This window comes from Hippoglossus stenolepis, chromosome 9, assembly GCF_022539355.2.
Source record: "Hippoglossus stenolepis isolate QCI-W04-F060 chromosome 9, HSTE1.2, whole genome shotgun sequence".
NCBI lineage: Eukaryota > Metazoa > Chordata > Actinopteri > Pleuronectiformes > Pleuronectidae > Hippoglossus > Hippoglossus stenolepis.
In genome coordinates this window covers 7,481,708-7,509,329 of record NC_061491.1, presented here as the reverse complement: position 1 = coordinate 7,509,329, position 27,622 = coordinate 7,481,708, and the positions used below count along the sequence as shown (strand labels likewise).

The 27,622-nt window shown below is 40.4% G+C and overlaps 1 protein-coding gene across 2 annotated transcripts in view; it reads right to left on the bottom strand.

Moving 5' to 3' along the window:
- Positions 1-3,401: 3,401 nt before the first annotated feature.
- galnt9 (polypeptide N-acetylgalactosaminyltransferase 9) overlaps positions 3,402-27,622 on the bottom strand; it is a 94,920-nt gene continuing 70,699 nt past the window's right edge. For both annotated transcript variants that reach the window (XM_035166771.2, XM_035166773.2), the window contains 5 exons: positions 19,138-19,323; positions 14,729-14,866; positions 12,996-13,091; positions 4,606-4,773; positions 3,402-4,402 (listed from right to left, as the gene is read on the bottom strand). In XM_035166771.2, the coding sequence (XP_035022662.1) occupies positions 4,256-4,402; positions 4,606-4,773; positions 12,996-13,091; positions 14,729-14,866; positions 19,138-19,323 (735 nt within the window). In that variant the 3' untranslated portion in view covers positions 3,402-4,255. The remainder of the gene's footprint in view (positions 4,403-4,605; positions 4,774-12,995; positions 13,092-14,728; positions 14,867-19,137; positions 19,324-27,622) is intronic.

Genomic DNA, 27,622 nt, shown 5'->3' with positions numbered 1-27,622 from the left:
ATTATCCACATATTTTCAAGTCCATGTCTGAAAATGGCTTTAGTGTTGCCAATTAACCTTGTGTTTGGACTGTGGGAGGAAGCTGAAGTGGCTGGAAGCACGAGGAGAACATGCATATGACCCCCCTCTCTAAAGTTCAAAAACAGATTTACCAGTACCTCCTAAGTTGTCTCAGGTTTTAATTCATATCCAAACTGTGATATTAAGGATCATATGGGGTTTAGGCTTTTCAGTGTAAAGCCATATCATATATATGATTTCATCACAGGCTGGTTAGTGATAAGGAAATAGATTCAGTATCTTGCTCAAGAGCACTTCTGTAGAGACCAAATCTGAGACCCCCTTGTCCCAGTACCCAACGGTTCCCTGTTTTAATTTGCTGTCCTTCCCGGGCCAAGCCTCTGTGGATGGAGCTTTTATACTTTGCTCAAGTTTATTTGAGTGCCCTTTAATATTTTGTGTCTTTACAAATGGCACACTGTTAAACTAATTTCCTGTAATGTGAGCGAACACTGGCCACCTCAGATGGGGACAATATTAAAGAGGTGAAATATTGTCTGGAGAAATGATCACTTTATCTCAAGAAGGGCTCATAAAGTGTGTGATATTAATCTGTGCAGGAGTGACCCAGTCAGTCCCCATAAAGGCTGGCTGTCATCCAGACCACAGGAAAATATGTGTTTTTAAAAATCCTTATATGATCCCTATTACCAAAGGGTTATTCTGATTTTGTTAAAGCAAAAAAAGAAGGTATTTCTCCTTTTCATCAAGCAAAGTAAAGAAAATGTTTTTCATGTATATTGTTGGACCCAAACCTCTGAAGATCACTTTCACATACAGTTTTCTTTATGGTGAATTGGATTTCTATACATTGTGTGTGTGTGCTTCAAACTTTGCTCATTAAAACGTGTGAACTTTTTCCCTTATTGAGCTGCCTACCTGTTCAGATCTCTGTGCTTTCAACAGTAATTGCTGTCAGCTTCTCTGCAGATAAATAAACCTGCGATTGCTCTCCTGGCTCCCTCACAGTTATGAATATGTGCAAACAGTATCCGTCTGTGGCGGTCTGGGGAATTAGCATAGGTTTGGTCTCCAAATGGAAATGCTGCCTTTTGCAACAATTCTATGAGATGCTGTTGAAAGCAACCCACCCCCCACCCCCACCCCACAATCTCCTCCACAGCCCCAGCCCCTCTGCCCGCAGCTGTCTGAATAATGAAGTCACCTCTCCCTCTTGGCCGCGGCCCAGGCGTAAAAACAATATTGTCAGCATCACAATGAGAAAGAAAGAGGGGTCCCTGCTTGGGAGACAGATGCGGTGTCCTTGTCCATCTCACACCTCCAACCTCCAAAGCCGCCTCCCCCCCCCGCCTTCCCCATGTGACACACACCTTACCGCCAGCCTCCCATCACTCAGTGTCACCCTGTCATCCACTCTGAGGGGGAAAAAAACCCTCTAATGCTGGTTAACCTTCCCTTTCACCTCAGGCGATGAGCTCAGTGGCGATTGTCTGACGCTCAGGCATCCAGTGCTAATTCACACATGCTCACATTCTGTGCACATGCAGGTGTAGCACCAACACAGTGCAACACACACTATCCTTAATCTCTTGGTGCTAATTCACAGCCGTACCTTCAAATGATAATCCACCCAAAATGTATTTGGTTTATACTCATGTTGTGCGTCTTCACACAGAATGCAGGCTTAGATTTGAAGAATGACTTCGACTCCCATGTGATAACAGCATCTACAATGTTCAATTGGAAAATACTTCATTATAAATCTACAAAGTGATTTTCTTTCAGACTTAAAAATTAGATTTTAGGTTAAATACAACTACTCTACAATTTTAAGTCATGCATTCATAGAAACCACTCAATGTAAATTCAGTTAAAGCACATACAGTACATGCTGTAGCTCTCTGTCTGCACCACACTTCCCTGGAGGCCGCTGTAAACCGACTCAGCAGGTGAGGCTCCGCGGCACAGAGCTGCAGCCCACTGAATCCATTCATTCTATCAGGCGGGGGTAACATTATTCTGCAGGTGTTAAGTCCGAGGAAACCCATATTGCTACAATGATAATTTCCCAGTTCAGCCTATTTCCTGACACGGGGCCGTGAGACATCGCACTCTGCTTGGCACTGTGTTTGTCAACCTTGTAGGAGACCAGAATAAGATATTACTTTGGGAGGGCTGGAGAGGTCTTCGTTTGGAGGATACAGATGATGCATTGCTTATATGAAATGATTAGAGGCAAAGGAGCATGACGCGGTGGCGAGAGCAGGCAATCTCTCCGGGTAAACCAGCTGGAAACCAAATTAAAATGGGCCTTTGGAACATGCAGGTCGGACAGCATGGCTAACCCCAGTCACGAAAAGGACTTTTCAATTTCCATTGCATCCTAAAATGCACAGTATATCTGGACCTGAGGATGGTGGGGAAATAGATTGGACACAGGGAAACCGCCTGTGAACACAACAAACGGGTTCAGTGCTTTCAGGATAGGCAGCACTTTTATCCTCTGTCCTGCTTCAGTCTGATGTCTATGAAAAGTCATTTTCATATTTTGTTCTCACAACTACTGAGGAAATCTGCAGTTGCTATTACACGTGTTTCAAAGTGGGTGTTTTGGCGTTGATAATATTAAAAATGACAGCATTCCATTTCAGTGAGCTTGTTCCAGGATCCTGTTGTCATGCACACTGGTTCACTGTCATGCTTTACTGGGACAATGATGGAACTGAGACATCTTTAACAATATTGTTGTTGTGCTTCTCAAGCTATAAACTCTCTCTAAACACATTTAATAATTTTTTGCTGGAATCCTTTTCAAGAAATAAATATCTTCATCCATAAGCTCCACGACATGTTTGAAAACACCATCTCTGGCTCACGTTCTGATGTTCATTTAATAGTACTTAAAAAAACTAAAATCCTTTAAGACGGTAATTTTTTATTGGGCTGCTTATCAAACATCCATGACTTACAAAAGACTGTGCGTGTCTCTTTAACGTGTTTCGCTATTCAAGTTAACAACATCAAGAGCTCAATCATTCTTCCAGAACCGTCACATTTTTGAATGGACATGAGAAAAACTGAGTGAAACTAAAAACCGAACTAAAAGACGTAAAAGTTAAAAAAGTTTCTTTGTGAGTGTAATAAGTGGAAAGCTTTCTGAACACCAGTTATCAAGTGGGCGTTTGGAGCAATTACAGTGCACAGGGCCTGCAAGTGTCTGCAGAACAAAAGACAGGCAATTGTACTGGTGTTGTTAGCAACTGGCTTTACAAGAGTAAAATATAATAGCCTTTATGTAACACAGCCAAGTCTATTCAGAGACAAAAAATAGAATTGAATTCTTTGAATTGATAACTGAAGTAAAAGACGTAGACAGGTGGTTCATCATAAAAATGATTTTATTACCCTAATTGTTATCAGAGGACGGATATCAATATTTCACTTTTTACAATATATTACTGTCATTAGACTGTTTTATACATTATGTTTTATATATTAATAACTTTCAAATAATTTTGTACATGCTTTTTTGGGGACTGACATTCCCTGGTCAGATGAAGCAGAAAAATGAGGAAAAAGGCACATGATTGCTCCGGTCCGCAGTGAGCAACACAGTCCAAAGAAACAAAGAACTGTCGTGGTTTGTGTAAGTGACGGTGAAACGCCTCCAGATCAGGTGATGGGTAGCCCCTCTGAAGCTTGTTACATGACTTGCCAAGGCAGCACAATATGTCCAAAGCAATTTTCCAAATCACAGCCCAAAATAATCACTGTGATGTGGCGATGGACGGCAATTACATCTTTTGATTTGCTCAGATGCACTCAGAAAAGAAGACACACGCACACATACACGCGCACTCCCTCTCCCATCAGAAGTTTTACAGTTAAAAACAAAAGTATCACGAGGACTTTGAACCACCTTCAGGGGCGGCACTCAGGTGTTTCCTTACTCTGTTCTATACATGTGGCTGAATGTCAGGATCCTGGGCCGTCTCGAACAGTGCAGCTCGCTGTAAGGTCTCTGAGAACACACAGCTTTTCGTGGAACACAAGAATTGATCATATTCTTCTTTCCGTGGCCTGAGGGAAGCTCAGTGTGTGCGGTGCAGTCTGTGGTGTGAAATACCACAGACTGGCACCGGCAGTCCCTGCTCCTCTCCTCTCCGTCCACAGTTTGAGCTCCAAATGCAACTTGAAACAGTGCCCAAGCTGTCTCAGAGGTTCTTCTCTGGCTTCAGTGCCTGGGATGCTTGATCCAGTTTCGTATCATCCACTTCTGACCAGAGCATCTCTGGACCACCAGGCGAAGGCCAAAGTTGGCATCTTTGGACATTTCTACCTCCAAGCACCGACCAGTGTCCCTGCTGATGATTGGCCCATTCTGAAACAAGAAAACATAAAAATATGGCCAAATTTGCCCAAAAACCTTGAGAACAAACAGATGGCACATTCAGAGTTTAACTCCAATATTGTAATGTGTGTTGCTCTAGCACTTATGGCAGTAAACAGACATTCACTAACATGCCACATTTGGTCTTGCAGTATTTATGACCAAAGAGAAAAGGTGTGTATTTGCTTCTTTACCTGTGTGAAGTCCCACAGCCTCTGGGAAGCTCTTGAAACTACATCACATTTTTTCAGACTGGGAGAGCGTCCCCTGCCGTCATCAACCAGGCATTTCGTGTCAGGCAAGAAGGTGGTGGACCCCAGGGGTCCAAGCTGGAGGAGCCCCTCAGTCGAGTAGCGGGCCAGCTGCAACACAGAGATAACCAAAGTGTTTCCACTGTTGGACTCAAGCACTGCAGCAGAAATCACAGCTTCCAAAACACATACATGACTTTTTCTTTCAAGAGCCCCCCAATATCTGTGGGAAACACGAGCTGTAAATGTGCCTCAGTGTGAAAACTGAATGTGCTGCACAGTAATGACGCTCAGCTGCTCTGCCTCACAGACACATACAACTTAAGAAGCAGAGTAAAAAAGTTTTTAGGCTGATTTGAAAACTGCAAAACAGACAGAAAAGTTTAATGCTGTTATACAACCTGTTTAAGCTAATTATTTTAAACAAAAAAGTAATTGACATTGGATCTATAGGATAATACAAAGAAAGTGCAGACACTGCACTTTAGACAAAGTGGAAAATGCTGTATCTACTTGTATCATCAAAATGTCTTCTTTCAGCTTCACTGACCATTGAAATTAGTTTAGTTTGATAATTTACAGCCGTTGTCTTCATCTTCTATACGTCACTTACAATGAAATCCATGTGAAACATTATTTATAATACATTTGAATCTGTATTTTTATGGTGGATTAGTTGGAGAATATTGAATAATTTCAATGAAAGTCAAAAGTTAAGACTGCAGCAACTGATCTGCTAAACAAGTTACCTATAGCAACGAGTTATCTAATCATCCATAGGACACCAGTCCATTAAAAATGTACGAGAAAGGAAAACCAATAAGATAATTCAGTTGTAGCCCAGGCTAGTTGTAGCTATCTTTAACTTGACAAGTTTGCTTGTCAGAGGCCTCAGATTAATCATACCAGTTACTGCAGTTTGGCTTTTAAATGTGAAATGCTATTTTATTACAGATATTATGCATTTCTATGGCATACAAACATATTTTTATACGATAAAGGAGATGCCAAAAAGTCAGATTTAGGAAAACTTCAATGTTTGCAATTTGTAGAACAGTCCAGTGCAGAGCAGCAGTTGTATGGTTATATGGGAGGTAGAGGCAAATGCTTCGGACTCCATCCATCCAAAAGGACACCAGAAAAGAAGGGAGGAAAATAAATCGAATTGATTCACGTTTACTATTTTACATATATGTCTAAAACTAGCAGAAAACCCCCACAACAACATAACCACATAAGCTATTATAGGCCCTTTTTTGTGGGTTTCCTGCATGATCCCACTAGATTAATGTTTAATTAGAATTGCTCACGTAGTGCCATCAAAGTGGCTGCTGATGAAAGGAGCTTCTCTAAGCTTTAACTCATTAGAACCTAACTGAGATCTGCTATGGATAAAGAACATCTGAGACTTAACTTCATGAGTGTTAATCAAGTGGTCTCACAACTGTCATCTACATTGTGGTTCAGCGATACTTTTTTATGCAATGTTCACATTCGTATTATATTGGAAAATGTTTTTTTGTCTACAGTGGTTTCTTTGGTATTGTATTTTGTGCAACACCCGACTAACATTCTTTTTATATTTAGTTTTATGTCATTTTTTTCTTACTGTTTTTATTTTGTGGATGTATTATAAGACATTAAGTAAATTAGATTCCGCGAGACAGTCTGACAGGATTGGTGTACAAAGGTAAGTGTCTATGGTGGAAGGTGCATCAGCTAAAATCTTGCCTAGGGCACCAAACTGGTGAGGGCCGGCTCTGCATGGGAACCACAGTGTAGATCTCATTAATGCCACAACATTTCCCCAAACCAAAACTTGATCCCTCACTGTTTAATCCTGCACATAAAGGCTCTGCAACGATACGGATCTATTACGTAAGGATACGGTGGAGATAACATTTAATATTTATGGACGTGATCCTCTCTGAAAAACGAGAGGCCAAAGATAAAGACAGATAGAGACAATATGACAGCAGCTGCTTTGAGGGGGAGCACACGCACACACACACACACACACACACACACACACACAGTCCTGGAGGAATCAATGTCACAGAGCGAACAATGTGTCTTCCAGTGCTTATTGATGTGGAAATATGTTGTAACATCTTCTGTCTGATTGCTCTTCAGTCTTGACAAAAAGAAAATGACGAATACAAGGACATTTTCAACCCCACTAAAAAAGAAGGCCCTTGTGACGATCATGTCTACAAACCTGTAAATTAAGATTTCGCCTGCAATACTGTGAAAACATATTATTGTGGTTTACTTTTGTACTAACAGTTCGTGTTCAAGTTTATAAATCAAACATAACAAAGGTTTTTGAGGCATGTATAGAAAAACTGTGTGGGTGTTGCTCTTTGTGAGAACAGAGAATTCATGCTGGGAGTTATAATCCAATGTTTTGCTCGAGAAAACCACTCTGAACAAATAAGAAACCAATGATGCGCCACTTTGTGTGTCACTCAAGGTTCACTGGAGCTGGTCGGGCTGCGCATGGAGATGCTGGTAAGAATATATCTTTAAACTAAGGAATGGCAAAGATTTATCTGAACATATTTCAAAATCTCAAGCTAATGCGAGACAGACCATTGTGATATTCTATTTTTCACAAGATGGAGGCCTAAAGGGCCTCATAGAATAAGGAACTGTGATTTATCCATGGAGTAAACTATGGCTAAACTAAACTGGACACAAGGAAACCCCATATAATCCCCATAAATCCTGTTTACATTTCAGTCAGGCAGCCCCTTTATACGCTAAAACATTTAAAATGGGACCAAAACAAATAATTACGGCGAGGAAATGATTCTGCCAAGCCAATTAACCTGTGCCATTAGACGCTCCATTGATTTCCTGCCGTCGTAAAAGTTATCGTAAAAGCCACTTTGGAGGTCGAGCTAATCACAAGTTTCTTAATTAGCTCATTAATGGTGCAACGCTGTGACAATATAAATATAAGATGGAGTCGTTGTACATTGCATTGGGGTTCTAACACGTTCATAATCTTAAAGGGGAGATTCTGCCTCTAGGGGTCTCTAACTAAATCAAGACGGTGTTGAATCAGGGACGTTTTTCCCTTCTCCACCACTTCTGTCACTGCAGTCCAGCTTCTCCCAGTAAGAAATCCCTTCAGTGTTAATCATTCAGGAGGTTTTTACCAGGAGCCAAATTATCCACAGAGGTGTCCTCCTCTCCAAAACAAACAGATCAGGTTATTAAACCGGGTAATAACACTGAATAAAGCAGTTTCACATTAAAACTGATCCTGGAGGGGCTTCTGACTGAGCTGCTGCTAATGTTTGCCCTGCTTGTTTCTCTGATAACTTGTGATCCGCACATTCAGGAGGATTTTCACCAGGAGTCAGAACATCTGCACAAGTGTTTGCTCAGCTAGTCTCTTACGACTAAGATGTCCAATGACTAAATTCCTTTCGGATAAAATATAAAAACCCTCTGGTGTCTTGGTGCATAAATTTGCCTTTTACAGGCAAAAAAATGTGGCATTATGATACACGTGTTTTATATAATTTTTTTCAGAAAATATATATATTATTATATCATATCAAGATAGATAAATGTCTTTGTCTATACTGGGGATAAAATGTGACCTAGAGAATTTGGCTTTGAAGCTAAAACTTTGAAATGTGTTTTTAGAAATTCTTTAAATCTCTTGTGAAAATAAATTGTTATTGATATGGATGATTTGTTTTGATGCCTGAAATTGGTTCACCAAAGTCCTAGGTCCACAAAAGTAGTGGAATATATGTATGAAATAATAAATGAATGGGAAATAATAAAATAATGACTTAATACTACATATCAAGCTTCATGGGAACTCTAATCTTCACCAATCTCTTATTTTCTTTTTTTCTCACATTCTGTCAATCCAATGACAACAGACAGTGTTTTCATGGCGATGGGTATTTCCTGAGTGTTGATTGGTTGGTTTAGCACAAAGACAGGTGGACAAACCAATCCCCTAATAGTGCGAAGGTAGCAACAGATGACTCATGTGCCACTCTTTCCTCATAGGCTCGTAACTCCTGTTCTGAGTGACGCAAGATCGTTCAGAAAGATGCAAATGACAGCTGAGACAGCTGCGTTCGTGGGTTGTATTATCGCTGAGATATTAATAAAGATTTATAAATATAGATTTTTACACACAGCTTATACCCCAGAGGGTTATTAGAATCCACACAGATCTAAAATGTATTGTAAACAAGTGGCGTAAAACTGGATAAATTCCGTTTGGACCACTTCAAAAACACAGCGCTGTGACATGACGCCACTGCAACCAAATGAAATGAGCCTTGATAAAAATTATGCATTTTTCTAGGACTGAAAATTAAATGCAGTATTGTAATTACATATTATACCTTTAAGAGGCCCCTTAGCATAAGTGGTGCAGAAGCTGTCCATCAGCATCATGCACACCTGAGTACAGCACACATAGCAAGGAGTGGACTCAACAAAGAGAACACTGCACATTGCACTGCTGCACATACATGAACCAACAAAGAAGACGCATCATTCATTCTAAAAGCCAGCTGCTTAGTGTGCATGTGTATGTAAGCAGAGCATTAATCCAGACTTTGTAGCTGCTACACCAAACCATGCCTTCACTGCATTTTACTATTGAACAAAGGTGAGACATTAGCCGTGATTTGGATTTCTACTGCCGGCAGAAAGAGCCTCATTCCTCAAAGGCACAATGAAGATTTATGCTGGCCAATTATAATTCTCGATAAGTAAAAAGAGCATTGGTAAAGAGGAATGCAAAATCACAATGCCCCATGAAATTGAATTTGTCCTGCTCACAGTAATGCCGGTCATCATTGTAATCTAATGATACAAGGGCACAAAATTCATCTCCATTTGGTTTATTTTTCCTGCGGATGAGGACTAAAGGAGTCGGTGAAGCTGGACCCCCATAGACTTTCACTGGAGGAGAACGGAGGAGAGGCTGGGGAACCACTGGTGTCCTCAAAATACTCCTTCATATGACAGATGAGTGAAGAGCACACTCACCAGCAGGAGAAGCAGTGAGGAAAGGTGACTAATGTAAGAAAATAATGAGGCATGAACAGTTTTTGCATGAGTCGTCTTCAGGATTGACTTTTGTTTCACCGCACAAAAAGGAGAATAAGAACAAAAACAGGACATCAAGCTCCCGCCCACAAAGCCTTTTGTCCTGGTATCTATTCAAGTAAAGGTTATACTGAGTGCACAGTCTTTTTTTTCCAGCATCATCGAGCTCTGTATTCACATAATTACGTTCTCTCACCTGGGAGCGCCCCAGTTTTCCCCTGTTTGAGCGGCTGAATGTTATTATTAGTATTTTTATTAAGCAAGTGAAAACATTTAAATGCTTTTGAAATGAAAGCTAAACAGGAAGCAGTGGGAAGATATGTTTCATTGTTATACCGAACCGCCAAGATCAATTATGTCAGTGTCGTTGTGGAAAACATCAAGCCCACACCATGTAGCAGCATGAGAAGTAAGGATACTTTCACAATCATATCAAAAGTTTTTTTGTTTTTTTTTCTGCCAGAATCAATGTGTTGTCATCAACTCAAGTTTTCATGAATCTGCACATTTTAGTTGACTTGAAGCATTACATCATTGTCAGTGAAACCACGCAAAACAATGTGGTTAGTTGACAAGTTTTAACATCCATCTGCAGTTTAACGAGTGCATATTAACAACAGTCGTCAAACTTAATAGTTGGTATCACAGTCAATTCAATCATATAAAGCCAGGCTTTGGAGAATCAAAGAGGATTTTAAATCAGTTTTTGACAAATATATTCACACCTGTTTATATGATCCATTGAGAAATGTACTGTATCATACCTGATTCAGAGCTACTACTTCCCTCGTCACTTAGAGATGGTTTACACAACTAGCTCAAGCACAGTGCTAGTGGATGAGCTGACTGGACCCTTTTTATGTAGCTGTAATTATCGGTGTCATTGTTTTTGGTGTCGAATTGTTCCTATATACACCGCTCAAAAAAAGTAAGGGAACACTTACAGATCAATTCAAATCACACATCAGATCTTGATGAACGAATTATTCAAGTTGAAAATCTTTACTGATGTACACTGATTAAATTATAAAAACCCATTGAGGGCTGGATTCAAAACCACACCGAAAATCTATGTAAATAATTGAAATTGAAATTTCTGACAGTTTGGTCAGAAACATGCACACTAGTAGCCTGCTGGAGGTCATTTTGTAGGGCTCTGGCAGTGCTCCTGCTGTTCCTCCTCGCACAAAGGAGCAGATACCGGTCCTGCTGCTTGGTTGATGCCCTTCTACGGACCTGTCCAGCTCTCATCGTGTAACTGCCGGTCTCCTGGTATCTCCTCCATGCTCTTGAGATTGTGCTGGGAGACACAGCAAACCTTCTTGCAACTGCACGTATGGATGCGCCATCCTGGAGGACCTGGACTACCTATGCAACCTGATTGGGCTGCAGGTACCGCCTCATGCTACCAGTGGTGACAAGGACACTAGCAGAACACAAAACTAGAGAAGAATCAGTCAGGAAGGATAAGGAGAGAGCATCTGTATGTGGCTACCACATCTATAACCCTTTTTGCTTTTGCCTCTCAATTGTACCTGTCGTGAAATCAATTCACAATCATTTCTGCTTCTTTTTACCTGTGTTTATCTGTACTTGGGCTACTGTAATAGTATCAAATGATCCCATCTTATCTTGACAGAAGTTCTATAGTCTAAGGCTTTGTTCATTCAACTTTGAAATGTTGATATGAGTATTTGTTAAATGAGCACGTTGACTGATGCGTCACATCTTTAAACAAGTGCTAATGTATTATCACTGTGCATTAACGATCTGATCTCATATTCTCCAGCTGTAAAACCCTGAATCTGGTTTGAATGTTTAGTGACTCCAGGAGGATTAAGTGCTTATTAAATGAGACAGTACAGAGGCAATTAAGGGGCAGCTCTGTCGTTCTCTCTGAATGAAAAAAGATTATTTTTTCTAATTTCAAAACCTAGACCCCGAAATGATCTTTGAGTATGCTATCATACTAGATCTGCTGCTATTTTGAACTGCTATTTTACTCATCTTGTGGGTGTACATTACTTTCCATGAAGTATTTTGCACTTCTCAATCCATTCCAGTTTGCACTACTCACCTCACCGTGTGCCTTTTGACTGCATACAATGTTGGGTTCTTTTTTTTTCTGAGTACTTAACATGTTGGGCACTTGTATGTTCTGTCTACTTACTCCAGGGATGTTTACACTAGGGATCAGAGAAACATTCACATCCTCTACATATGGCAGAATTGACAATAAAGATGACTTTGACCATATGTTCAGGTTCTCTGAGTCCCCTTACATTTTGCACGTGTGATGCACATTGAATGCATAATGTTATATGGAATATATCTGTTTATATCTATTTCTTTCCTTCATTTATTTTTCAATAGTAAATCTACTACAGGACCCACACACAGGTTTAGAGGATGTATCCTGCTGAAGTGTGTTAAGTCAAGGTTTGGTTATTATGCACCTGAATAAACTGCTTTATATTTGTTTAATTTGTTGCTGTTAGCAAGCTAATTAACTAAACTACTGTATAGTTGTTGGTGAACTGAGTAGCATATTGCCATTGATAGCAACATGCTAGTTAGCTTGACATGTGGTCTGCTGATTGTTGGCTGATGATAGGAGTTACAGACAAAGTATAACATACTGTATGTCCATGAATGGATGGATGGATGGATGGATGGATGGATGGGACACCTTTGAATGTGTAAGGCTGCCTTAAGTCTGACAGTAGACCCTTTCATCATCCATGATTATATTGATGTACATCTCTGGATATTGAGCTCCTTAATATGCATCCTCAGTGAATCCACACACACGTTTCATTTATATAGCTCCTGAAGATATAAAGTTATATAAGAATAAAACTTCACAATGTTCACAATTAATTAGAACTTCTTCACAGGTCCTTTTCAGCATCATACTGTTTCTTGATTGATTCTTGCGCAAAAATGGTGGAAACATGCAAACTCCACAAGGAAATACCTCGGCTGGTGTATAACGTCCGTGGGGCACGTGTGATGGCAGAGTAATTAAGTCTGATTACTTGAGAAGTCATCAAATGTTAAAGTGCAGAATGAGTTGATTCATAAATACATTTGCAATGAGGGCATTGGAAGGAAACTTGTGATGTTATTTTGAAAGAATCAACTCCACTTGATTGACTGACAGCTTAAATCATTTGTGTGTGAGTGTGATGAACACTGAACATGAACACACAATGAACACTCTATGGGTGTGGTCTGACCTGGGAGGACATGCCGTGGCAGGGGTAGAGGATAGCTTTGTCGTCGTCCTCAGAGCCCTGGTCCAGGCAGTATCCACTGGCCTTGCTGTTCCTCACCTGAAAGACAACACACAGATACTGTCACTAGAAATGTGAAAGACACAAACACTGCAGACATCTGCGCACGGCCATGAGGATGTTGCGAAAGGTTGCTATCAAAAGAGGCACTTTAATTTCAATGTCAATTACTTGATCACAGAGTGACTTCACCACATGAAACAATTAGTTGGCATGGCTTTTAAAAGAAAGATAATTCCTTCGATGATCAATCCAATCAGAGAAAACTCTGGGGAAAGATCTGAATTTGTGCAATTACAGTATTTCGACATGAAAGTTGTCAAACCAAAGCATCCTGTACTGGGCTGATTTACTTCAACTTAGAAATGTAAGCTTGTGTCAGTCGAACCTTTGTGTAGATAAACATTTAGTTGGAACAGTTTTCTACCTCTACTTGAAGTTCTTCCTTGTTAGTGGCTGCTTGCCACAGAATTCAAAATGAAACCAAATCAATGGCCAATTGCTTTTTGTAGCTTTTCTAGTCCTTACAATCTCACCATTTTATTCCTGTGTGCATGTGCATGTTACACCCCGCTCCTGTCCTGTGTCCTGTCAATGCTGGTTTTATTGTGCCCTGTTCACACAGAGGAGTCTTAAATCATCTCAGAGCGACGGTTGGGCCATGATTGGATATTATTATGCAGTGACCAGTCCCAGTTCTATCCCTCCCTCTCCTCCAGGCGTCCAGATGGTGGTGTGCATTGAGCATGAGCTTTCGGCTCTGTGTGATTTGAATGCTTACGGCTTCATTTCCAGGTAGAGATATATCTATCATGCGCCGTTGTCAGGGAGGGTTCTACTCGGCTGCTCTGGTCAGCGTGGCCTAGCGCGGCGCTGATGCTCAGTGACGGATGAGACTCACTTCTGCTGCGGCAACACAAGGTAAGTGTTTCCCTGCCTGTCGACAGGCCTGAAATAGTGCCACTTAAGTGGCTGCCACTGCAAGGAACCCATTAGCTGACTTCGAGAGCCAAAGCCGACGGCAGGTGAAACAAATGGTGAATGTGAATGCTTTGATGAATGTAGAGGTTAATTTTGATGTATTCTGACATTGCACTTGCAGATCATATTGATTTTCCTCTGTTTTGGATTGAAAACAGTATCTGATTCTGGGTTTGTTCAGGTCTGCAAAGTGTCGTAGTCCTCCTGTCGCCCCCCACTGTGTTGAGACCGGAGCCAAGCCCAAAGCAATCAAGTTGGAAAGGAAAACTAATAAGTGTTTTTAATGAAAGCTCATTTTGAGGAAATTGTGTTTAACCCTGTGATGATGCTGCATCGCCATAACGATGAGAGTGTTTACAGTGAATTCATGTTTTTTTCTTATGTGGAGCGTGTGAGCCTGTGTGACTCTGTGCTCGATGCAGAGAGTTTAACAACAAGCTGCTGACATTTGTGTCCAAGACAAACATTTATCAATAAAGACACAAGTCACAGAAACACCCTGATAACTCACTGCACACAAATTAATAAGTTATCACCAACTCATTTTCTGCATTTATCATCTATGGAATCAAATTAGCTCTCTCACTGGACGCATCCTCTCTATCACAGCTCTGTAATAGAATTACAGATAAGAACATAGGAAAATGAAACTGCAGAGTATCGCCAATAATCCTGTTATAAAGTATCTTCCTCACCTCTCCATATGTGATGGTGTTGTTATAGATGCGCATCTCTGGGTAGACGTGCTCAAGGTACCAGCGGAAACTCCGACACTGCAGCCTCTTCCTTAAGGCCAAGCGCTCTGACACGTCTCCGAAATCCACCCCCGGGTTCTGTTAGCGAGTCATGGGGAAACAAAGGCAAATCAAATCTAAAGACTTAGCCAGCTGGTAATTTACTTAAGAAGCAAGTGAGAGTCCTAGTGGAGGAATGGAGGACGCAACAGTGTTGAGGTGCTGAGAGAATGCAACAAGCATTTAGTTAAGAGATGGATGGATGAGCCTGTCGTGTGGGACCCTCGTTGTTCTTTCATTAGACGTGATCTGTGCTGAACAAATTCTAATCAGCTGCTTAATTATGAGCCCTCACGGCCCTGTCTGCATTACGGAGGTGGCTTCTTAGATTGATTGGGGGAATGTCTAATAGCTGCACAGAGGGCTGATCCTCATGCACACATACATGTCTAACCAAATTGTGAAAGGACAATGACGGTCCCATAGAAATTGATGCAAAGGCATATGCACATGCACGTACAAACTTCACACATGATCACTAGCTGGACAGCACTGCTCTGTCAAATCTAAATTCATCTCTGCTGTAGAGTCTCAGCACAGTTTTACTGATGCAGTAAAGTGGAGTGTGGGCTTGTAATTGAAAGCTGAAACCTGTGTTCGGTAGTTTACACAGACAGTGGACAGGGGGAGATGGTGTCAGTGATCATTTCTAATTCAAATGGATTCAAAATAATAATTAATTAGCCTACTTAATAAATAATGAATCCCTAATTCACAACAATGAGGATACTAAAGTAATTTCTATCAAAATGAGTTTACTTTCATTTCCACTGTCCAAACAACACTGAAGCACATTTCACGGAGCGTTTTTAGGTTTACATCATGGTCACACGTTTGCCTCATTCATAAACACATTTTTTTCAGATTTGTATTGTGGGATGTATAAAAGACTTTAACCTTTCATGTGAAAGCATGAACAAACACATAGATAGGTAGACATTACTGTTCCCAAAGAGGATTGTTAGTGTTGATCGTGGATGCATGATCCATGCCTCTTGAACATAGATGCAGCCTTTAACAATAACCCACATAAAACAACATGAAACTGTAAAATATAGACCCACACCCACGGGCAGGAAACCTAGAAACACTTACAAAAAAAGGAAATAATAACATAGATCAAGGGATAACTGCATCAGTGGGATAACAAAAAAAAAGCTATTAATTTTTAATGTATCTGAATCTCTGAGGGGGTGAAATGAATGTCGAACAACTCACAGTCATCACTAAACTAAACTCCATAAGACAAGCTTATTGAACCTGAGAGTGTGACTTGACAGCAGCTGACAGACTTCACTAGAGAACCCACAGTCTCTACAACCCACACACTGCTAAGTACCTGTACTCAGCCTATATGGAAAACTCACGAGGGGAGGTAAGATACAGTGTTACACTCATTACATTTTTTTATTTTGTCATCTTTTGTCTAAAACTTCAACTAAATAATTGTCTAGAGTCGTCTGACATTCAGACTGAAGTGACATTTGGTTTCTGAACGTTACAATAGTTTGCATGACATGAGGGGTTTGTGGATTTTACACAGCTGCTGTTTAGGGGACTTTCGTATTGAGAGAGTGTATTTAAGAGAAATGCAGAAACCATATTTAAATGAACACTAAATGGGATTTAATTGTTAAAGTTTCATAATAAATAAAAAGTAGTTTGACAGTCCTCTTTAAAATCAGACATATATGTAAAAGGGAGTTAAATGAGCAGTGTGAATCAGTATGAAGGAGAAAGATCTGTCTTCTTGTGTCTATCCAAAGTCAGGATGGAATTGTGTTTACCTGTTGTATATTTTTGTCTTTCAGTTTTAAGAATATGCTGACTCAACAGAAAACTGTTCTGAAGGCCAGCAAAGAAAGCATCTGGAACAAGGAGAAGAAAAAGATGCAAGAGGTGATTGACTCCTGGCAAGCTAAGAAAGATGTTCAGAGCAAAGGAGCAAGAAATGAAATCCTTGACTGCTCGACTCCAAAACAAGCAGAGTGCGACCCAGGGGCTCAAGAAGGAACTGAGGCAAAAGGTGTGACCATGTGACGGAGATGGAGCTTTTATTCAAGCACAAGTCAAAGCACATCACCTTTTCAAGGATGGACGATCAGCAGTGTCACAGCTAAAAATATGGCGCTGGCAAATACAAACCATGCAGGAGCTTGTGGCAAAATTAGAATCCATCCAGACAGAGGTCCCCCAGAGAGAGAGCGACTGGTAGATGAAGGTCAACGCTCTGGAGGACAGTCTGAGATGTGAGAAGAGGAGGAGGCCAGCTCGGAGAAAATAAAAGAGCTGGACAGACTGATGGAGGTCACAGAGGAGAAGTGGCGCCCAAAGCAGCTCAACGAGGACATCAAGAGGCCTTCGTTTACGTCACATCAGCTCAGTTGGATTTGAATAAAAACTTGTTGGACTTTGAAAGAGAAAAACCCTGAGACATGTCATCTCTGTAAAGGCAAGGATAAAAAAAAAAGGAGGAAAAGAAAGCAAAGGATGAGACAGAAATAATCAAGAGTCTGAAGAAGGAGCGGAAAGAAATGAAATAGAAACATAAGGAAAAGAAGGAGATTCCCCCGAATCCCTCACTCACAAGCCAACACCTCCTAGATCCCCCCATCGCAACTCCCCCCACTCCCCTCTCCTTCCCTTCTCTCACCTGCCCTCCACCCCTTCTGTATCCTTCTGTATCATCTACCTTCTTTATAAAAGTAAAACAAAAATATTTTAAAATTATACTTTTTTTGTCACATCTTTTGTTACAAGTCTTCTTCAAAACAGCGTGATGTTCATCTAGTAAATTATGGTTCCATATACAGTAAATGATAGATAGACAGATAATGCCACCGAGGTCGCAGGTATAGGTGGATGTATAGTATCGTTGAGCTCTCTAAGTCAGACTACAACTAATATGGTTACTTCTGATATCAAAAATACAAGATGGCCCTGGAGAAAAAAGCCAAACTGGAGCCTTCAAAATGGCAGCTCAAACCAAGCAAGCCTCGTTTCATCGCTCTAATGCTGCATCATTAGACGTCAGATTTGTCAGATATGTCGATATGAAACATTGAAAAACAAATAACCAGGATTAAGTTAGAAATAAAATGGTCAGAAGAATGAGTTTCCACTTTTAATTCAGTGTTGAAAACAGATTTAACATAAGACTTTGACTAAATCTTGAAAATTGTTCAGCCGTTCAGCCACAAAGCACCGCTAACAGATGCATTCAATTTTTTGTGTGAGATGTTGTTAAGCATTTGGACTCGGTGCCGGCCAATGTGGTGCATCATCAAGCCTCCCCCAACAACGTAATTGTGCGCTCTGCGGGTACTTCAATAACAAGAATCCGTGATTGTGTGCATGGGCGGATAGGGAGGGGAGGGCAGGGGAGGGAGGGGGAAGGAAGCGGGAGCTAGATAGAATCATCGTGGCGCTACATCTTGGTACTGTGTGCACAAAATAACTCTGCACTGCCGGACAGCTCGGGTAATAACATGCCATGCTACTGTGTTTGTAATTACACAGGGGAAGGGATGTGGCTAGATTGGCCAGTTTGTCATGGCCCCCCGCAACCTCAACTCACACGTACACACACGCACGCACGCACGCACGCACGCACGCACGCACGCACGCACGCACGCACGCACGCACGCACGCACGCACGCACACACACACACACACACACACACACACACACACACACACACACACACAAAGAGACCTTCCTCAGTTGGCACCTTCGACATGCACTTAGTGGGTTGATGTAATGATGTTTGTGCCAACTTTGACAACACGCAGGCAGCAGCAGCAGCAGCATTTCAAATCAGTGTGTGACTGCTGCACAGCTGATTAGCAGTTTGGTATGAGCAGCAGCACGTTGTTTTGGACAGTGCTGTGAGGTCTCCACTGACGTCCTTCACTGACAATCATCTCATTCTGCATGGCTGAAGAGGCAATTAGGAATCAACATTAAACTATTTATTAGTGAAAGTAGCTGTATTATTTTGCAGCCCAACTCAAAAGGCCCTTGAAAGCAATTACGCTTAACTGATGTGTATGAAATCAGACTAATTAGACATGAGGCTCCTATCCCTCAGTTGGCGCAACCTCTCTCATCTGTTGGGAGTGAGACTGCACCGCTTCCTCACTCTGCCTTTGCTCCGCCGCCAGTGTGAAGGTCAAGGAATTTCTATTGACCAGTGTCTCCGGAGACCTGGGCTGCTTGTCTGAATGAGAAAGTAAGACAGGAGGAGAGAGGGGGCAAAGGGAGCTCGAGGACTGAGAGAGGACGCGACCTGAGATTGAGGAACACTTACATTCATGGGAATGTTCCAGGCCATGTAGACATGGGATTTGTATTCATCCATCCACACCTCAGCCGCGCGCAGGGCATTGCGCTTAGCGTAGTAATCGATGTCATTGTTGTAGGGCTTCTTGGTGCGCTCGATGTGGGCCACTCTGGCACATGGCAGGACCTCCATACTCCCTCCGCACTGCCACACCTAGACAGCAGCAAGAAACAGATTCAGTTAAATGTGAATTTGTACAGGAGGTTGATCACCGAGCCTTTTCTTTATTACAGACAAATATAAAAGGAATGCTGGAAGATGCTCGATTTCCACTGTTTCGTTATTGTTTGCTAAAAGAATGGGACCTTTAACATCATCAAACAAAAGAGTCTTCACAAATCTTCAGCCACACTTTTTTATTTTTAAAATGAAAATGAATCCTCCCCAGGTCCAATATAAAAAACGCTGCCTTCGAAAAGCCTTATTTTCTTACTCCTGAGGCAGTCGTCTTTGTGTGTCCATCGGCAAAAAACAAAAACATCATATTTTAGCAAAACATATGAAGCTTTACAACACATCACTGATTACTCTGCAGGCTTGGCTTAATGCGTTTCTCTGGACATATTGAGACTTTTTCTTCCTTAATGAAAACTTGCATTTGATGTGAAGTCAATTGAACACAGTCTCCATTCACTTGAGGAGAAACACGCCTGAATATTTGAAGGTAATTCTCATTTATTTACATTTCACAGTTTTGCTCTGCTTTAAAATAGTAATTCCTATCTAACACCAAATAGTACTCTATTCATTTTTATTTCAACAATATAAAATATTGTATTAAATAGCGATCAAGTGAATAAACCTGATATTTTACAAGTCCAGGGGTTTAAGGAGCAGAATGCATACACACATATTCATATCTTGCCACTACTGGGAGAAAATGTAGATTGTGTGTTGTTATTAATGTGTATTAACAGTTGCTTAAGGCTTAGAAATATAAGATGTTTGCATGGACACATACGCTGCAACTATACACACACTTTTACACAATTTAACCCCAACAACTTCTCCTAAATAGTGAGTCTTTAACATGACCCAAGGCTTAATGATGCAGTCGTTACCATCCATTGTTTCCTACTGAAGAAAGAGAAAGAGTTCATCATTTTCTCTGTGAGCCTATGACCAATAAATACAAAGAAAGTCCTCGGAGAGTTGACAACCAGAAATCTCTGATACCATGAGTGTCGCACATATGGCACGATGAATGATATATAAAGCCAGGCAGTAAATACATGTCATCTTGAAAAGCATCACGCATCGATTGATTGTCGGCTGAGGGATGTTGTGACACCCAGCTAAAATACTCAAGGTAAAGAAAAATTGTGGCAGGCAGTCACATGGTAGTAAAACTATCATTTCTCAGCTTTGAATTGTAAAAACTCTGAAATAACATCCTCCGCTGACATGCAGCAAATCTATGACATGCTGTGGGAAAGGGGCTCAGCAGCTACATACACCTCAGAATGCCACAGCATATGGTAAAGTCCTTCCAGAGGTGCAAACTGCGGAGCCTCCACCACCCACGGTCTCTTAATGATGATTGCCACGATGCCTAACAGATGTTCTGATCGAGTAACTTCTCTCTGAACTCAAAATGGTGCCCCCTGCACAGTGTAAAAGGACCAGGCTGCTGCAAAAGCATTCTCTCAATTACTGTATGTTCCAGAGCAGAGGGGAAGCCTGTTCTGAGCTGACTATGCATATTTAATGACGTCTGCATAATCCACAAACGTCTGTCTGTATCGCATATCTCGCAAACTGTTCATTTTGTCTTAATGCTTGTATGGCATGTCTTGTTAATGGCCTTAGAGAGAAAAATGGAATTAACAGGCGACCAGTGCTCTGTAGCTGTCGGTCGGGGCGGTCAGTGTACTATCAGTCAGTCTGGGGACCAAGTTGGACACGTCTCCTTCTAAATCCTCTGATAAATGATTTCTTTGTTAAACTAATAGATACTCACTACAAGCTTTTCTATGTTTTGTGAGATGATAAAAGTGTATTTACACTATCATATTAAAGTCATTAGAAGTGAATGAATTGTTCAGCTTTAACAGATTAATCCCGATCTGTGATATTCTCTATTTTAGTAACAGTGAACAAATCCCACGACCAAAACAAAAAAATTCTCAACGCTTTCTGACTTAATAACACTTTCAGTTGCTCTTACTCCAGACTGAGGATGTAAATCAGCTGAGAAGTATTAAAAAAGACTTAGTACGCATTTTGGACTGGAGTGAGTGTGAATGAGAGCACGGTGTATGTGGGATTGGCTCAAAATAAATCAGAGTGCCCATGCTGATCGTAATGATGGAGCAGTCACCCAGGGACACAGGGTTGATGTGTTTATTTTGGACAGTAATGCAGCTTTGTAGCACACAAGAATAAGACACATAAACACCAACAACACTCAACTTATATATATACGAGCAAACTACATTCTTTCCATTCAAAGTCTGTTTCAGAACTATTTATAAATCTCTGGGTCCTCATTTATAACTGTTGCGTACGCACAAAACATGGCCTGAAAGATGCGTACGCCACTACTCACCCAAACACTGGGATTTATAAAAACAAACTTGACGGTAGAATGTGCACACTTGTATGCTAACTCTGACCCATGCATGCAAACTTTTTAGAGATGTGAAAATGACGATGCAGACGTGAGGTTGTAAACTGAAGCCAGAATGTCCCAATTGTGCGGACATCCTCAGGAGTTCATGTCTGAAAACTGAGTGTATTGTTTTATGTTCTGAAATTCTTTTTTGGATTGCACTAAAATTAATGAAATGCATATTATTATTAAACTAGACTAATATTTGTTGCAATAATATTAGACTAGCGTTGATTCAGGCTTGCTCTGTTCTGTGGTCAGGCAGACTGGGCATTTGGTAAGATTGCAAAAAAAAAAATCTAAGCTGAATTAATTGGGCTCCTGTGTTTAAGAAAGATGTTTGAATCAATAAACCTTGAGCTACATGGCCAAGTGTGCATTGTTCATGGAAATAAAACAGTATCAAACACAAGTCCTATTTATTACAATTACAGAAACTACATGCTCACAGGTGTAGGGAAATTAGTTTTTAAATTGTACAATAAAAAAGGCATTTGCGGCGTCAGTCCCCTGTTATTTTCTCTTTCTCTGAAAACCCTTTACTATCTCATCTATGTCAGTGATGGAGTAGTTGACCAGGGCCTGACCTGAACTTAAATACCTCCGCTGACTGCCTGACCCCTCATCTTCTCTGCTCATGATCCACAGTGACCTTGGCCTAAAAAAAAATCCATAACTACTTTGGAGTAGGCTTTACCTGCTTTACTGCTCCTCGTGACTCATTCTGCTTTTTGACAATAGGTGCTATAGTTGTGGCTTTTATGTGGGTGTGGGTAAAATACCGAAAGTAGTTATTTCGTCATTGTTGGTTGTGTGTGTGCGGGGTTATTCCTTTTATTCTCCATACCATAAAGCTTTAAATATCAGTGTAAGTGTTAAACACATGTTGTAGTTATGGTTAAGGTTGGAGTCTCCAGGAAATGAACACATCAATGTAATATCCTCTTAAATAATGGTGACATGACTGAAACAGGTGTGTGTGTGTGTGTGTGTGTGTGTGTGTGTGTGTGTGTGTGTGTGTGTGTGTGTGTGTGTGTGTGTGTGTGTGTGTGTGTGTGTGTGTGTGTGTGTGTGTGTATCTATATCTATGTGAGTTAAGTGCTTGTGGATATGTGCACAGAGCACTCATGGATAATTGAAAACGTGTATGTGTGTAATTGCAGTTAGCAGTTAGCCCGGCACTAAAAGCAAATTAAAGATCAATATTTCCTAAACCACCATTTCCAGAAGGTCAGAAACCTAATAGCTAACTAAGCTTGTGAAACAGGCTGCTGTTTCTCTGCACCACATCAGGCTCCATGCAGTGGCAGAAGCTAAACAAGCGTTTTGTCAGTAATGAAAGAAAGACATTATTTCTCATCAGTCACAACAACAAAACCAGTAACCATTACCATTACCATTACCCAGCCAATTGTTTTTGTGGTTGATCAGTGCATGTCCATGCATTGTTAAAAATACACAATCAGGCTATACAGTAGTTAGATCATGTGTTCATTTTTTTAATTATTATATGGTAACGGTGACAGATTTCATTGTCACCACTGAACCAGCTGTTACCAGTGGCAGTCGATGGGGCTGCAATCATCTCAATAAGCATAATTTTGTTTTGATCATTTATCCCAACATGGTGTGCTGTAAATCATATGCTAAGTAAACTGCAAGAAACAATTAAGGGCAATCTCCAACAGAGATTTATTGCTATATCATCCATCAGTTCTGGTTCCTGTGGGTGCTACAGCACAGGACAAAAAAAGATAGCATGACTGACTGAACTGAGCTCCTGCAGCTCCTGCAGCTCCTGCAGCTCCTTGCACACAGTCTAAGCTCTGAATCGGTATGACGGTCTGAAATCGAAATGTGTTTTATCTAAAGCAGTTTGTCTGGTTTGTCAATATTTGTCCAGTACAGTGTGACTGATTCTGTGTGTTTGGACAATGTGTAATGCTAAGATTACATCACATCAAAGAAAGTGGATAAATAGGAAGCAATTCGACTGTCGCAGCCTGCAGGACCTCACATGTGTAGAACTAGAACCTCAGTCATCACGTCTGAGATGGCAGGGACATGGTCAAATGTAATGATGAATTGATGTGTTGACAGTATTGTATAGTCTATTAAGATTTCTCCTCTGACAGACACCAATAACAACATCAGTTCACAGGAGTGTTGAAACATGGAAACAAGCATGAACACAGCATGAACACCACAGAACTGAAAAGTCCTTTTCAGATTCCCTTGACCACTTCTTTCACAATCATGAACAAGTTCTTTCATTTAAGGGCTAGAAGCTACATGATCCAACTGTTATTTTGTAGGGAACCATTCACACCTAAAATAATCCAGAGATAGAAAAAACTAAACGGGCAGTATTGATGGATTTAATATAACCTAAAAATCCCAAGTTGAATAACCCTTTATGCAATTGTATGAAGTGTTATCAATAGCTAAAGCACTTATTAAAAATAATAATAAATTTTAAAAAAACGTCCTCTTTGCAGATGATATTTTACCTGGTTATTTTTATGAACCTGGCTGAGACACTGTCAAACTTTATTATATTTTCTATTGTTGATGGTAAAAGTAAAGGTCTTCCAGTGTAAACATCCAGGCTAAGACAATAAATAATTCAAATTAATAAATGAATTTAAATGCAGATGTGTCGTGAAATCTAATCACAAACAACAAACTATATGGCAGAATACTGTCTTCCATTAATGTAACAGCAAACAACCTGTGGGAAGACATCTGCAGAGTCAGCTCTGTCTTTGAGGTTCAGCTGATGTGACCTTCTTCAACACATGAGAAGCTGATGGTTTGAAGCAGAAACAGGTGTGTGTTTGTGTGTGTGTGTGTGTGTGTGTGTTACATACTGCTCCTGACCCTATCCTATAGTCTTCATCTTCATAACTAGGAATTCAGTCAAAGCCTTAGCGCACTACATAAGACCAAACATCAGATTTTTACCCTTAAAAAAACAAAATCACTCACACCAACGAACCTGCAGTGTTCCATACGGGACAAATGATTATCTGCTACTACTGACTTACTGAAAAGATGACTTCATTATTTATTTACACAAAAGAGCATCCAACAAAAGCCGGTGCACACGCAGAGAAAATAAACATTTGTCTTCCTGGATTGGATGGAAAATTAATCTTTGAAAAATGTTTCAATTTTAAAAAATCATTAAAATACGATTGAAAGCAAAATAGGTGCAGAGGATGGAGAGCTACAAAAAGAGGTGGCTACTGGTTGTGCCTTTAAAAATTCAATTATTATGAAAATATGAATATCAAATCTAAATACCAAATAAGATGCCCACCTCTTGTGAAAACCCACCCACGCATACTCAGGACTGTATTTTGACGACGTCCATTTGGCACTGACCCTTCATAAAATCTGAGCCTGCATCATTAAGAGGAGGCACTTAACACAGAGCACTGTGATGTAGTGGTAATGTAATTGCTGATTTAATTTAATTGTCTCTGTACATGCAGTTAGTTAATTGCAGCCGGACCATTTGTGTAAGAAGCTCCACGGGGCTGCAGAAAACATCAGCCATAAAAAGCATAAAAGCTATTAACGGCACTAAACAGGTTTCCATAAACGCCTTTTACACAATACAATCAATGAGGTGGGAAAATGCAGCATGGAGAAGCTTATGATGGGGACACTCAGAGGCTTTGGATGTATGATATTTGCTAATTTCACATGGTTAAAAATAAACATTCTTTCTTTACCATGGGGTGAGAAAAACCCTGATTAATAATTAAACAATAATAATCAGGCCTCATCAATGTGCCCCCATTAGAATGAAATGAAATTGCATGCACGTACAGAGGCAATTACTTTTAAGGTAACTGAAACGTTATTTAACCAGTCAGAACTGTTAATTAAACAGTGACATTTAAAGTAGAGTCCAGTGCTCCTCCATTATAGACAACACCTAAACCACTCCCTGCTGCTGTCTATCTTCAGCCTCACATGATTCTCAGTAGTTGTTCAGACCGCACACTCTCTACTTCCTCCCACCATCCAGCAATGAAGCCAAAAAAATCCCAGATATGAACTGTAGTGGAAAAATAACTAAGTGTGGTTGAAACCTATTTTGTAGTTGAAAAGTAAGTTTTTGCAGACCTGTCTAAATACCTTTATGACCTGAACTGTTTATGATCTGAACTTTTATGACCTGAAACCTTTATGACCTTTTATTACTTATTTACTCTCCAAAGAACTGAATTTATGTCTGCTTTATCTCCAAAGGAAACATGTAAATCAGTTTTCTGTGTTTTGATTCCTCTCTCAAACTGCACCTACAGTACAGAACCAGTCTGAACTGGCTCAGACAAACAGCCTTAGTTCTCCTATATAAGATCCTTGCATTTGACTGTTCTCCATCATCACTCTGAGATCCCTGTGACTCTCTGGTGTTCCAGCCTCTTGTATTTTCAGATCTCCATCACAGAACGCTGCGACCTTTCACATGTGGAGGTACACTCTGAGCAGTAGTGATCGGGGGATGGAAGGCGTTTCAGCCAATGCACGCATTCGACCAATCATGAGTCAGTCTCAGCTGTCAATCATGACCCTACTCCCTGTTTTTAAAGCATTAAATAACTAATAAAAAACTAACTTTCCAGGAAAATGATATGACAAGAACTACCTAAGAAATTATTTTTGAGAAGAAAAATATTTTAAATGTGTATTTTGACTTCTTAATTTGGCCCATGTCCCGACAACTAACATGGAGAAGGTTTACATTTATGACCTATAATGCAGCCAGCCACCATCATTTTTTGGGAGCAGTCATGTCGTCCATGTTTACAGTCTATTCTGATTATTGTGTTTCCTTCTGTTGACTGGAAACGCAGCAAAGGTAATGGAAGTGTGAGCGGTCCTGTGTAGATAATAATGGTCTACAAGCACTTTGTTACCTCGTTTAGATAAGTGCTGTACAAATAAAGTTATTATTATTATTATTATTATTACTACTTTAAATGAATATAGTGATGCCTTTTGAAAACACTGCTCAGAATTCTGCGCCTTTTACTAGCGATTCCAGTTGGTCCCTATCATTTATCAAAGCACACAAATAAACAGTGACAGAAAAAGATACTGTGTGAGGAATGAAAACAAGGAGTGTGTGAGACAAGTTCAAACCCTGCTTACTCTTTCACCTCTGAACAGCTGGCCAACGCAACAGGAAGTGAATGTCAGATTGTTGGTTGGATTTTTGGTTACGATGCAGTTCGAACTTCTAAAAATCACTTTTGTTGGATTACAGTAAAAACTTTAGGCCTCGGAAATTAACCCTCATTTTCAACGCCACCAGTGTAAAGTGAAACTGAAAGACTAATAGTATCAATAAGTCTTTTTCTCATCAGTGGTCAAAATGGGAAAAGGGTCAGTGAGCAACTAAAACCCAGATGAAATGATGAGAGGGTGTGCTGAGGTCATGCAGACATCGCATTATGCCTCATCTTGCTCGACAGCCTGATGCATTTGTTAGACAGGGAGGAAAATGATCCTGCAGCAACAAACAAGAGCCCCAGGTTTTTCCAAAAAACAAGCGCAGCAATAGTCCAGAGTCAACCAGAGTTCATCTCCACTTTTCACAGCTCGGCCAGAAACAGATGAGGTGTGAAGATGCATTCTGGATCTAATTTAAACATAACTGAAAGAAAGATTATCTGCAGCTTTTTTACTGTCCGCTGAAGGACTGATTGATTTAGAGGGTTTATAGATGAATGCTTTCTGATGCTTTCAGTTACACAAACATACAAAACGGTGTCCGGATGTTTCTGTGTTTTTAATCTTCTACCTTAAAGCTTTCATAGTAAT